General features: G+C 34.4%; 1 protein-coding gene across 5 annotated transcripts in view; it reads left to right on the top strand.

Moving 5' to 3' along the window:
• The window catches only part of ROBO2 (roundabout guidance receptor 2), a 579,902-nt gene that overhangs the window by 514,308 nt on the left and 53,207 nt on the right, over window positions 1–12,387 (top strand). For all 5 annotated transcript variants that reach the window (XM_079922998.1, XM_079922997.1, XM_079922996.1 and 2 more), the window contains exon 17: window positions 7,290–7,472. In XM_079922998.1, coding sequence (XP_079779124.1) covers window positions 7,290–7,472 — 183 coding nt within the window. The remainder of the gene's footprint in view (window positions 1–7,289; window positions 7,473–12,387) is intronic.

Raw genomic sequence — 12,387 nt, 5'->3', positions numbered from 1 at the left:
TTTTGGTATTTTCCATATAGCTTTTTGTTGCTGATTTCTAATTTAATTCCACTGAGGTCAGAGAGTGTATTTTACATGAATTTAGCTTTTTAAATATGGAGACTTAGTTTATGGCCCAGAATTTTGTTTTAGCGAGCGTGCCTTGTGCATTTAAAAACTATGTTCATTTTTATTTTTCTATATTGAAATGGAACGTTCAATAAATGTCAGGTCAAATCAGTTGGTAGTATTGTTAAAGTCCTGACTTATTTTCTGTTAATGCATTCTTTTAATTAATAAGAAAAGAGCCTGACAATTTATTATAATTATAGATTTGTATATTTCTCCTTTTTATGTTTTTGTTTCATGTATTTTGCTACTCTGTTTTCACTGAGTATATTTTAAGATTGTTATAGCTTCTAAATGAACTTATGCTTTTTTATTATGAAATGCCTCACGTTATTTCCTCGTAAGATTCTTTGTCTTGGAACTTACTCTGTCTGATGTTAGTACACCCGTGTAAGTGTTTGCGTTTTGTGATTTTTTTTTCCATCCTTTTATTTTAACTCCTATGTCTTTGTATTTAATGCACATTTGTATTATTTAAATTGCATATTGTGAGGCCTTATTTTTTATCCAATATGACAATCTTTGCCTTTTAATTGGAGTGTTTATTATCTTTAATGTGATCATTGATGTTTTGGAGCTTAGAATTACCCTTTTGCTATTTTTTTTTTAATCGGACTTTGTTCCTATTTTCCTAATTTACTGATTTCTTTTGGATGAATAAAATGACTTCCTGTATAATATTTTATGTTCACTATTGAATCGTTAAGTATACTTATTTTTGTAATGATTACTCTAGGATTAGCCTATGCTATATGGATCTTAGAAAATATAATTCCATTTTCCTCCCTTTCAAGCTTTTTGCTATTGTTCTACATTTTACTCCTGCACATGTAATAAAAACCAACACACAAACTAAAGTATTATTATTGATTTTGCTCTAAACAATCAACTATCTTTCAAATCAATTAAAACTAAGAAAAAATATTTTATATTACCCACCTTTATCTGATATTCTGTTCCTTAAATTCAGTCCCTGAGTCTGCCTGAGTTTTACTGTCTCTTTAACTCAGGAATGCTATTCAGCCATTTTTGGACTCCCCTTCGTTGCATCACATTTTAGAAATTGTCTCCAGATAGAAAGATATGAATATCGTACGATTCCCCTTGTTTATTTCCTTTTTTCTCATAGTTCTGTCCTTTTGTTTCACATATTTTGCCTAGGTTTTCCTTGTTTATGGTGGGATGGCATGTCTCATTCCTGTTATTCTTTCATGGGCAGAAGTGGAAGTATCCAGTGAATTATTCAGCTTATATAATACAAATTCCATTTGTTCTCTTTTACATTTTTCACTTCCCTCTGAAATTCCCCATGTGTTCATTCATTAGGACTCTATTATTTTAAATTAATGAACATATTGTAATAGTTGCTTGAAAGTCCTTTCCTCCTAATTTCAACATCCATGTCATCTCATGGTCTATTTCTATTGATTACTATTCCTCTTGATCTTGGGTTATCTTTTCCTCATTTTTGCTATTGTGGTTGTTATTATTGTTTTGCTTGTTTTTGCATGCCTGGTAATTTTTTACTATATACTGGACGTTGCAGAAAACATACTATACAATTTTGTGATCTTCTGAAGAATGTTGTTTTTCTTTTCCTGAGAGGCAGTTATGTTACTGGCTGATCATCTCGATCTTGTGGTGGCTTGGTTTTTACATATTGTTAGTATGGACTATTTATGCTTTGACAATATTCTTCAGGCAAAACCTCAGTTTAATCTTTACTTCTAAGGCATAGTGCTCCTGGACTTTCGGTGAAAAGCCTAATATATTTATCTGGTCTGCCTAACTTGATGGAATTTAAACTTCAAACACAATCTTCTCTGCAGTGAGAGAGTCTGCTCAGTCTTTGCAGCCTTTTACCTTTTGAGTTTCACCAAATCCTTGAAATCGTCCTTCTGCCTGCACAATTCAGGGTTCACACTAGTACTGAGGGAGAATTTATACACAGATTTGAGAACATCACTCTCCTGTCTCTCCCTCTTTCACATGGTTTCTCCCTTAATTTTCTGTCACACTGGCAGCTGCGAAGGCTATCTTCTGACACCTCCTAGAAGTAAAAGACTGAGATTTTCAGCTTGAGTTCTAGCTCCCTAGTGCTGCATGGATTGAGCCCTCTAAGGGGGTAGAAAGCCTCATAAATGCAGATTCTTTTTCTTGAGTGGTTTTATTCTTTCAAAAGGCAAATCCCTTCAGTTTACTCTGATTTTATTTGTTTGTCAGTGTCTTTATCTTTTTAAACGTTCTTCCTAGAGTTTATATATTTTAAAAATACTTGTCCAGAGTTTCATACAAGCCAATGTGCCATTTGCATTCTTTTCTGTTTATTTTCTAAAATATGCACATAGAACATACTACCAAATTTTGGGAAGCTGTTTCTTTTTACAATGTTTTTATTATATAATGAAGAGATTTAATACTCAGTTGTCATATTAAAATTTTTTAGATTCTCCAAGTATTCTTCCTTTTATATATTAAAAACATTTGAAAAGTTATAGTATTAACTTTTCTTTAAATTGCCTTCCCTTTCTTAATTAGTCATACAAACTGAATTAATTTCTTAACCTGAGGGAAACCTATAATCTTGCCCTTCTGAGATTTTCTAAAATAAATTGGAATAAGAAAGAAATACAGGTACACCCAAAAGGATTTAACAGATATAGATGAACTTATTCTTATTTCTACATATTTTCTAAATATTTAGAATATTTGTTATTTAGAAATAAGGCAGTAATTTTTCACTTAAAAAACATGAAACAGGGCTTCCCGGGTGGCACAGTGGTTGAGAGTCTGCCTGCCGATGCAGGGAACACGGGTTCGTGCCCCAGTCCGGGAAGATCCCACCTGCTGCGGAGTGGCTGGGCCTGTGAGCCATGGCCACTGAGCCTGCGCGTCCGGAGCCTGTGCTCCGCAATGGGAGAGGCCACAACAGTGAGAGGCCCACACAAAAAAAATATATCTATATCTATATCTATATCTATATCTATATCTATATCTATATATATATGAAACATGTTTGAAAGGTATAGCTTTCTATGAGAGCTCCTAGATAGGTAAACAAAGTTTTTTTTTTTTTTTTGCGGTTCACGGGCCTCTCACTGTTGCAGCCTCTCCCACTGCGGAGCACGGGCTCCGGACGCGCAGGCTCAGAGGCCATGGCTCATGGGCCCAGGCGCTCCGCGGCATGTGGGATCTTCCCGGACCGGGGCACAAACCCGCGTCCCCTGCATCGGCAGGTGGACTCTCAACCACTGCGCCACCAGGGAAGCCCGCTTCTTTTCTTTTTTCACTGCCCTTCTAGCATATCTATGAAAAAGATTGACTGAATGTAATTTTTCTAAATCAAAGATCAGTAGGATTACCAAATATCTATATTTTCCTTTCATGTTTTCTGTCATCTTTGGTAATAAATATAATTCTCAAGCATGGAAAAGTTGGTTTGTTTTGGTTTTGATTTTGGTTTGTAGTAGCTACCTATTTGCTTCACAATATTGGGGGATTTATTGTATTTGGAGGCAAGTAAAAATTGCAGTAACACCATTTCCCCAAGTTCATGTCATGACAGTTAAGAATAAACAATTGTATGGTAACTTAAAATAATAATGTTAACTAAGATTATTTTAAATCAAATGGAAAGTTTTGCTTAACTCGTATTATTTTAAAAAGACTGAGTGATCAAGTGGATAAAGAGTACCTTTTAATTTGTTTATATATCATACTTTTCAAATTTTTCTATGAAATAAAAAATAATCTAATAAGTAATATTTCTATCTCCTTTTCATGTAGTTAGAATACACAATATCCAAGACATAATTATAGAAAATAGAATTGTACTACTTGAAATAAACACACACACACAGACACGCACATGCACACACACACACACACACACACAAGCACAATTCAACCTGGAAAAGGCTATTTGTCCTTGAGAGATTTATTTCTTTTTAATATCTACTGTTGTACTGAAGAAGCCTTTAATTGTTTCTTTAATTACCCTTGCATATCTACCTCAACATCTTGTCTGATAACCGTATCTACACAACTGTTATTCCTTATTTGAAAAGTGATTTAGTGATGGCTAAACTCCATTTCTCTTTCAATTTACGCTTTTCCTATTGTCTATTCAGTACTGGAAACAGCACTTGAAGTGACTCAAGCTCTTCCTCACTTCCCCTTTGCTTTAATTAAATCATGTATTGGCATTTGATGTAATTTATGGCTGATAATTTTAGATTTGTTTTATGCCAGACAATGTACTGTTTCATCTATTCTTTCTCAGCTTAGTTTTTATTCCAAAAAGTTACATTAAGGGACCTTTAATTAAAATTTGTATAAATATAATAAATAGCCTTACACAGACTTAAAAGTAGTATTGTTCTTTTATTTGCTGTCTCCACTGGTAAGGTGACTTTTACATCAAAATGTCCATAATTTTATATGTTTGCAATTACACACACACAAATACAACCAAATACATTTATATATATAAGCATCAAACAGCATGTCATATAACAAAATTACATTGACTTAAAATTCTCAGTAATCTTGCTTAGTAATATACCTATTGTTTCCTTAATCATTTGCCTATTTCACACTTACCTTACATAGTTGGTAATAATATGTGGAACAACTGCAAACTTTCACAGTAATAGGTACAGTCGAATCTGATGTGTCTAATTAATTTTTAGTCCAACAAATTAGTTTTGTTCTTCATTACTGTCCAGTGGGAGGAAGACATTATATTTCATTATATTTTTTTGTCTGAAAGAACAATGGAGTGTTACAGGTCACACACATCCCATGTCTGTGCTCTAATTAGTCCAACTGATGACATTGTTTTAAAAATACTAGCAGCACAAGAAATACTCATACACTTTGGGTAACATAAGTAAATTTTTCATTATCTTCAATAAGACATTTTATGGATCTTTTACACAAATGAAGGACGAATTTTCTTTTCTGTTTGTGCTATGAGGTGTTTTCTTTTTAGTAACTACTAGTGTTTAACACAATCACCAGATATATGTGTTGATATGTCTCAAGTTGAAAATATGAGCTCATTTTAAATACATTTTTGATTATGTTTATATGTATAGTAACTAAAAGCAGATAGATTAGGAGAATGAACCAGCTTCAGTACATAAGTGAAGCTAGTTTTTAAATCTGGAAATTAACACAAAAGACGTTTCAAGAATGGAATATTAGACTATAAAAAATGCTAGCAGCTATAACAAACAAGTAGGCATACAGATTGGCTTAACAAAATAAAAGTTTCTTTCTTATTCATAGCCCAGTCTAATATGAGTCAGCAGAATGGAGGATGGGGTTTCTACCCCATAAAATTCTTCACGGAACTTGGCTCCTTCCATCAATGGCTCTACGTCTCTTAGAGCAGGGGTTCCCATCCCCTGGGTTGCGGACTGGTAAGCACCAGGCCGCAGAGCAGGAAGTGAGAGGCGGGCGGGCAAGCTTCATCTGCCCGTCACTCGCATTACCGCCTGAACCTTCTCCCCTCCTCCACGCCCGCCCGTGGAAAAATTGTCTTCCACGAAACCGGTCCCTGGTGCCCAAAAGGTTGGGGACCACTGTCTTAGATGGTCAGCATCCTGCCGCAGATCCCTCGTTTCTATCCAACATGCTAGGAAAGAGAGTGTGACGTATTGTCACAGTGGTTTATGGGTCAAATCCGGAGGTAGTATGCATCTGCCTGTGTACAATTGGCTAATATTCAGTCACTTTGTTGTACTCAGCTACAAGGGAGGCTGGGGAATATAGGCTAATTTTCTGCCCTGGAAGAAAGGTGAAACCTTGGTAAACAAGTCACCTATTGTTTGCGGGACTCTCACATCTAGATAATTTACAACTTCTATTCCCACCTGAGTGGCCCTTAAAGTAACTCTTAGCCTTATATGGGCTATAATCACTGTGTTCTTATTAACCTCTTTACATACATCGTCTCAATTAATCCTCCCAAATAAATGAAATAGTACTGTTGCCAACTAACAGAAACAGGGATTCCAAAAGATTAAGTGCCCTACATAAGCTCACTGCTTACTTAGCTAGTAAGTGGCTGAGATGATACTCAAATGTGGAATTTCAAAGACCTTGCACTTTCTAATATCTTACAGTGCCATGATAACTGAAACAATGAGAATTACACATTCCTGTGATGTGATATGCTGAAATTTGCCATTTGTATTTTGCTTACAATTTATTTTTTAAGTATTGGATTAGTTACTAATGAGATATGATATTAACATAAGAAATCACTTAATTTCCAGTGCCTGAATTCATCCATCTCTTAAACACATAAATCTTTGCTCTTCAGTGATATTATGATTCCGTGAGTTTTAAACCTGTTTAAAAATGTGGATTGAGATTTTCTTTATTACCTCTGAGAGGGCTAAATTGTCAGACACATGACTACTAGAATCATCTTAGTCCATATTTAAATGTATGTTTTTGTTACATAGACCTTAGAATTAATTTTCAAGTTGTTTTGTATCCAGCTTTCAAGTGGATTTTCAAATTAGTTTCAAATACGTTAAGGACATTTAGGAATTTTATCTTTTCATGATGTTTTAACTGTAGATACTAATGTCTATGAAAAGATATTTACATAATTGTCATTGTTTAATATAGTAATTTTAATACCTTCCAGAAAATTAAAGTATGTTTGATCAAAATAAGACCTTTGGTAGAATACTAAAGGCAATATTTTGAACATTTGTATTTAGGCAGTGCTGTAGGGGGAAGGTAATTTTCAAATACCTGGCGTTAAATGTTATAGTTGCTTTTTTTAAAAAAATGAGAATTATATTACAAAATGCTTTACCTAACTGAAGAAAGGTTACTATTATTTCAGCTCACAGCACTTGTTTTAGTATTTATTTATTTATGAGGCAGTAAATCAAGAAGTGGTTCTGAATCTGTCCACAGCAAAACAAAACACAAGGGAGCAATGTTCTTAATCACATTTCAAACTTATTATTTGATTCTTTTTCTGAAACTTACAAAATATGCTTACCAATAAATTGTGACAGGCTCAGGACACAACAAATATTACCTGCTTCAAAGAATGTTCTGATCTTCTGTGCCTTTGGCATACCATATATGTATTTTTGTGGGGTTTTTTGTCTTAATATTTACTAACACTAACACTGTTGTTTCTTCCATAGGGGGAAGGAATGAAGTTGTCATTACTGAAAACAATAACAGCATAACTGAGCAAATCACTGACGTTGTGAAGCAACCAGCTTTTATAGCTGGTATTGGTGGTGCCTGCTGGGTAATTCTGATGGGTTTTAGCATCTGGTTGTATTGGCGAAGAAAGAAGAGAAAGGGACTCAGTAATTATGCTGGTAAGAGGCTATTTCCAGCTAAAAAAATGTCTTATCTTTAGAAATACGACAAAATTCAAGGGAAGGAATGGAATGGAATAACTGAGTGAATGAATGGATGTTTTGGGCTTGATTTAAACAATTACAGACAACATGCTTTAATGCACTGCTCTTCACCATATCACATTATGACCATAAGGCAATCTTTTTGCTTGTATCTCCAAGGAAGCATAAGAAGAATGCACACTGATAAAGTGCTTAGACATTTTTCTCAACTAGTTCAACACACACACACACACACACACACACACAGACTTTGCATGCTATGACACCGTTGTTTGAAAAGTGAATTTAAGCAAGAGCATTCCTAAAATGCTCAGAAAAAAAGAGAAAAGATTTGAAATGTAGTTCTTTGTATTTCATGATACAGATTACAATACAATCTGTGTCTCAGATGGAAAATACAAACGAAGCAAAAAAAATCTCACCAGGATTGATGAGACTGATGAGGCATGAATTAAGTGATTTACTAGTCACTTAAATAGGATGTCTATTTCAAAGGGACCAATAGGCATTTTAGAAGGAAGAAAAAGGAGAAGGAAAAGAAGCAGCAGAAGAAAAAGAAGACCGTTGGTGTTCTACTTATTCGCAAAAATGTTTTCTTCTTAGAATCAAGAACAGGAATTTTAAGGATGTCCAAAATTATGGCCTTCAAAATACTTCCAAGGAAGAGAGAGAGGGAGAAAATTATCAATCAGTGATTGAAAAATGAACTCAATACTGAAGCTATATTCAATTACAGTTTAAATTGCAATAATTTTAAGTACTTTCTCTAACAATGATCATCAAAAGAAATTGTCTCACAATATTTCACACTTTGTAGAATTTACAAGGGAACAATTTTAATTTGCCATCATCCTACAAATATTTTAAAATTTTTGAGATATTTTATTCATCTTCTATTTCTAATTTTTACTTTAGTAAGAAACATAAATGTGTTAGGTGACTTTGACAGAGGCTTCAATTCTTATTAAGTTTATCCGCTGCTGTAGCTTGTAGGTGTCTGAGCTTCTGAGAATAGTTCAAAATAAAAGGAATAGCACCCACTTGGTTGCCTTTCTTGTTATTCGATAGCATTTAAATACGATCATTTGACGATCACACTGTGGCTCATGTCTATATTTTGTGAAAATAAGTTTATTAGTTACTGGTTAGAACAAATTCCCAGGACTAGAGAAGGTAGTATAATGTATCCATTGAAAAGAGCCTTTCATGCTTTGTGACTTGCTATTGCTCTGCCATTCTCATTTCTCATTGGTTGCTGATGCCAGCATCCTTACGCTTTGTCATTTGAGTGCTTTATCATCCTACCAGTGAGTGATTCTTCCTGGAAAGGTATGCTGGGCAATAACTGCTGAGTGTCAGAGTCATGAACGTTAATGATACTTTAACATAACTTCTTGTTTTGCAGTCCAGTCCTCTGCTTTCATTCCCTGAAGGTATTGTCCATCAACCTGTCTGTTTAGTCAATCACCACGTTCCATTTCGTCTCTGTGACACGCTCATATAAATCACATGAGAAATAAGGAAGAATGATTTAATTCAAGGACTATTTTTATGTTTTATCTCATTGCTTGGCTTTAGTGAAAAAAATAAAAGATTGACTATGCTAGCCACTTCAGTACGAAGTTCTAAGATGCCACGTTTGGAGTGTTGCATTTTTACGCTCCACACATCTTTATTCACTCACTCCTTCAAAATAGCATAGGTCTCGTAATTAGTAGTTTACGTTTTTAGTAAAATTATGTCAGATAGCCTTTCTTCTTCTTTTTTTTTAAACAGCAGTTCTTTGCAAAACCTATGCATTTAATTTAAAAATATCTGTTGGTCTTTGAGCTTGACAAGAGTAGTACATTTCCAGTTATCAGTTCTCATTGTGATTGATACCCATCTACTTGTAGAAGAACTACTAACTCGGAAGGTGCTATGCACTTCAAGTATTTTGGAATTAGGCCAAGCCACAGAGCAGCCTTTCTGAACCTTTATACTTAATTGATAGATGGCTGACTCTCAGAATGGATTCACCTTCAGCTGGTAATTTGCCTTCCAGCAACTGCTGTTCTCTTCTAGGTGAGAAGCAAATGAAAATCCAAACCACAGGTACTTAGTATTGCATATCTGACCTGGCGATATTCTCTACACATTTCCCTCCATAAATATCCTATCCTCCACCTCCTGGAATTTTTATATTCTTGAGAATATGAGGATTTTAAATAGGAATGATTAGTGTAGTATGTATTTATCATATGTTTAAATTTCTGATATTTCATGCATGAGCTAATGATCCATTTTAAGAGCACAGGGATTTCGTACAGGGATATTTTTCTCTGAAGTGTTTTATAAAAATTATAGAGAAAATAGTCTATGTGTACTAGTTCTGTTTATTTTTGGTTTTCATAAAAATTTCTCTGGAAATCTTATAATTTAACAAGCATGAAAACTGAACCCAGTAACATTAAAGCAATGTAATTTTACTCACAAAATGAAAAGTCTAATGTTTCCACTTTTTACTACATGATAATATCTATATTGTTTCAAAATTTTCTAATTGATTTATGATAGCAATAACATTTTTTTTTCAAATAAATGAAAGTTTACTTTGGGATCGGTATTTAAATCAATTTATAACAAAAAATGTCTTCATTTATTTCAAACCCCAAATTTGATCTTGGATTATACTTAAACTCTGCTGCAATTGATGTAAATTAAGAAACATGCATTTTAATAATGCTAGACTGATCCTAAGTAGAATTGAAAAGCAGGTAAAATTTGATTTCAGCACTTGCTTTTTCCCACTTCATTCCAAGTCTTCTTAACCATCACAGGTAGATTTTATTTTATTTTATTTTATTTATTTATTTTTTAATTTGTTTTTTTTGCGGTACGCGGGCCTCTCACTGTTGTGGCCTCTCCCGTTGCGGAGCACAGGCTCCGGACGCGCAGGCTCAGCAGCCATGGCTCACGGGCCCAGCCGCTCTGCGGCATGTGGGATCTTCCCAGACCGGGGCACGAACCCGTGTCCCCTGCATTGGCAGGCGGACTCTCAACCACTGTGCCACCAGGGAAGCCCCACAGGTAGATTTTAACCACCAGAGGGAAGTTTTTAACTAGTGGGGAGAAGAAATAACTCGCAGAGTGGAGAATCTAACTCTCGGCAGGATACTTTCACTCACTCTGTACAGGCAAAAACTCACCTGCTGATTTTATTGTGGCTAATCTTTGATTCTCCATCTCCATGTGGAAAATTATATTTGAATGCTTAAAAGGAAGGTAAAAAAAAACGGCATGCTACTCAGTGTTGATATTTTTCTTATGTTTCAGAGGATTTAACATATTGATCATAGAACACTAGTGGATTAGCACCTTAGATTGTAAAAGCAACTATCAAGAATCAAATGTAAACTTATACACTTAAATGATCTGAGAGTAGAATTTGGCCTGAACATGTTTTTGCTCCTTTACATAGAAGAACTTGGAGATTTCCCCAGGGCAAAATTACACACTAACTTCCTATTCAGTTTTTTCCTATTTATTCTTTATTTAAATTCTTCAGACACAAACACGCACAACAGCTTTGCTCGTGGCTCAAAGAAGGGCAGCTGGGATGAGAAAGGTATCCTCATATCTCATATTCTACATGAAATCATTTTATATTTTTCTAGAGTAACATGCAGTGTTATTTATGTTAATCTTCACTGAACACTAACAGTCTGCTTGTCACTGCATGTGAGGTTCCTGATTGCCAGAAGAATTCACTACCTGAATTACTGGGTGAAATAGAATTGTAAACATGTTTAGGCAGAAAATACTAGGTGATTTTGAATCTAGAGTAAATGTTTGATTATATGTATTATGGTATTTGTGAATAGAAAAGTGAATGACATAAGTTTGAATAAAAGCCATGCAGCCTTCATGAAGATTCTATATATTGTATTATAATCTTCATGAAGGCTACACGATTCTTTTCAAACTTATGTTGTTCATATTCACAATTTTTAAGTCACCAACTTTTTAATGAAAATAAACATTTTCACTTTTAAAGGGGTGAGTTCTATTTTATGAATATTACCTTTGAGGAGAACAGATTTTATTAAACTCAGTAAATATATATAATTTAATAAGTGAGCAAATTATGAAATACCAAACACTTCATGCATAGGTTTTAAACCCTTGGTGAAATTATTTGACAAAATGACCCTAAGACAGCTAAAAGATTTGATGGAATTTTTATACTCTGATTATCTGGGCTTGAGTTAATGCTTATTAAAAGAGGATTAATCTACATTCATAGTTGAGAAATAGCTTATCAGGAAAGGGAGTGAGGCTTGGCTGGCAACATTAAAGTTTCCATTTGGAGTAGGAAAATGTGGCCTACTAGAGATAGGCACTCTGAAAGCTTCCTTACCTCAAAATGTCAATTTACCACGTAGCTCTGTTTCCCTTCCCCCTCAATTCTAGAAAGCGAGAGATTAGGATTAATCCTGTCAGATAATAGTAGAGGTACTTTGTGTATGATATGAACTTGCAAAATCTCTTTACCTTATATCTTTTATAAATATTGCAATAAATTCAGAATATTTAATGCAATTCTAAAACATTTAAGATTGTGGTGTCTATAGAGCTTTTTGGAAACCTTAGCACTAGTCAGTTAGTTTTAGCAATAAAAACTTCTCTATGTTGCTCCCTTGAAAATTCTTAATTTTAGATGCTAGCAGAAACTCCTGGTAAAGATTCACACTTATTTCAAATTTAATTCTGATAAGCACAAAGTTACCACACTGTGATTATCAAAATAGTGACTAGAGCAAGATTGTCCAACCACCTACCCTCCTCACCCTCTTGCTTTCAGCTTTAAGGCAGTTCAACATCTCTGAAA

This window comes from Stenella coeruleoalba (genome assembly GCF_951394435.1).
Source record: "Stenella coeruleoalba genome assembly, chromosome: 5".
NCBI lineage: Eukaryota > Metazoa > Chordata > Mammalia > Artiodactyla > Delphinidae > Stenella > Stenella coeruleoalba.
This window is presented reverse-complemented; position numbering and strand designations above follow the sequence as displayed.